This window comes from Sinocyclocheilus rhinocerous, unplaced genomic scaffold (assembly GCF_001515625.1).
Source record: "Sinocyclocheilus rhinocerous isolate Xijiao unplaced genomic scaffold, SAMN03320098_v1.1 scaffold2725, whole genome shotgun sequence".
Lineage (NCBI taxonomy): Eukaryota > Metazoa > Chordata > Actinopteri > Cypriniformes > Cyprinidae > Sinocyclocheilus > Sinocyclocheilus rhinocerous.
Genome location: NW_015635048.1, coordinates 277,488 through 279,698, shown reverse-complemented (window position 1 = coordinate 279,698; position 2,211 = coordinate 277,488). Strand labels below are relative to the sequence as shown.

Here is a 2,211-nt window from a genome sequence, read left to right as displayed (position 1 = left end):
TATATTTTATATTATATTATATTATATTATATTATATTATATTATATTATATTACTGGATATACAGGCTATAGGCAGGGACTTTCTTTTATTTTGAAGACAGTCCATTATATTATATTATATTATATTATATTATATTATATTATTATTATTATTAGGTTTCTCATCACCCTTGATGATCCACCCAGCCACCCAGGCCACTCTAACTAGCATCTTGCTGTCAGGGGTGCCAGGCTACACCCAGAACACTCCGTCCCCTCCACCTGGTCTAGCCCCCATAGACGCCCAAGTCAACGGAGTATCAGACTGCAGTAAAGCCGTGTACCCCCTTAGTAGCAAAGTGAGTCTTCTTTCACCATCATGAGATGATATATAGTTATGGTAAAAAGCTGTCCTGTATATCTCTCATAGTTAGTCTTCTTTGACTTTCCTTGACCAGAATATTGTGTGCATGTGTGTTGTGTAGCAACCCAGCACCATGTACAGCAGAATGTCTGCAGCGTCTCTGGCAGATAAAGTTCTGACCGCAGCTCATGGTGACTCTGTGCAGGAAGCCAGTCCCCACTGCCCTTCTGAACCGCTGTCCAGCAAGTCCAGCCAAGACCGAGGTCTGCATTACCCACAGCTCCTCATTATATCCTCAATACAAGATGCATTTCTCTGCACTGCAAAAGTCATTTTGCTTATTTCTCAGTAAAAATATCCATTATGCTTTAATATAGATAAAACAGTTTGCCAGTGGGATCGGAAAAATAAACTAATTGTAAAATATTAATATTAACAATTGTTAATTGGTATACATATGCACACTACCAAGATTTGGGGTCCTTTAAAAAAAAAAAAAAAAAAAAAACTTTTATTCAGCAAGGACACATCAAATGTATAAAAAGTGACAGTAAAGACATACATAATTTTACAAAAGATTTCTATATGAAATAAACAAGAATAAATATTCTTTTGAGATTTTTTTATTTCTGTTTTGTTTTTTGAGCACCAAATCAGCATACTAGAATGATTTATGAATGATCATGTGACAACAATATATATTTTAAAAATTAGGTAAAACAGAAAACTGTTATTTTAAACTGTACTAATAATATTTCACAATATTATTGTTTTTAATGTATTTGTGATCAAATAATGCACCCTTTAAACATTCAAAAATCTTACTTAGCCCAAACTTTTGAACATATATAAAGCATGTTACTTTATTAATTAAAAAAAAATAAAAAATAAAAATTTAAACTATTACAGTCAGTCAAGTGTGACGGCATATTCACCAAGACTGATCCCTGACATATGTCAGAATTGAGTAATTTTATCTGGTAAATGCCAGCTTTATTTATACTGCAGTGTAAGCCATGTGAATCAACATTTCATGCATGCCATTTTCCAAGGCTACATTAATTGAAAGGTATATTATACTCTCCTGTATTCGAGCCTAATGCAACCAGTGACATTCACCGCTGAATTATGTCAACCGTTTGATTAGCACTTGAAACAACTCCTTGACCTTCTCTAGATTGAAAGCGAGAATTTATTGACTTTGGTCAGTCTAATTATGGATAAATATAAACTCAGTTCCAAATTATTATACCATTCCTTCCTGCTCCCTGAACGGGGCATCTGTGGAAATACAAGGCCAAGGTTTTCCGTGCTCCAGCATTGTTAAAGGTGTTTGAGTTGGCCTAACATCCATTTAGTCAGTGTGTTTTTGCTTTCAGATGAGGTGAAGTCAATTCAATCTCGTTATTCCTTAAAAGCAGTGAAGGTAAATGGCGTGTTAGATCCCCTGATGCTGAGTGCTGCAGGAATACAATCTCAAACTACTCAGCTAAAACGTTCAATGTGGGGGCTTGAGGAAAGAATAACACTGTTTCATCTATGTGTGTGTTTCAGGATCGGATACGTTTGTGGAGGTGGGCATGCCTCGAAGCCCCTCTCACTCGGGAAACAGCAATGAACTGAAGCAGATGTTGGCGTCTTGTAAGACGACGTCAGGAAAGAGGCAAGCCCTGGAGCTGCTACAGGGCACCAAGAACTCCCTCCTACAGTATGATCACATGCACAATCACTCAACAGTCAATCACTAGTCAATGTTAGAGTTAGCCACTAATGCAGCTTGTGATTTAAACGTATTTGTTCTTTTATCCATGTAGTTCAGACTGTCTGTTGTCAGACTCTGACTCCAGCACCTCAGAGAGTCCGGTGG

At 36.9% G+C, this 2,211-nt stretch overlaps 1 protein-coding gene across 1 annotated transcript in view; it reads left to right on the top strand.

Annotated features, from left to right (window-relative positions):
- Positions 1–2,211, top strand: part of LOC107746462 (protein bicaudal C homolog 1-B-like) — an 86,776-nt gene that overhangs the window by 74,924 nt on the left and 9,641 nt on the right. Inside the window, exons 10-13 of the mRNA XM_016560684.1 lie at positions 196–339; positions 466–607; positions 1,899–2,052; positions 2,159–2,207. Of these exons, the coding sequence (XP_016416170.1) occupies positions 196–339; positions 466–607; positions 1,899–2,052; positions 2,159–2,207 (489 nt within the window). The remainder of the gene's footprint in view (positions 1–195; positions 340–465; positions 608–1,898; positions 2,053–2,158; positions 2,208–2,211) is intronic.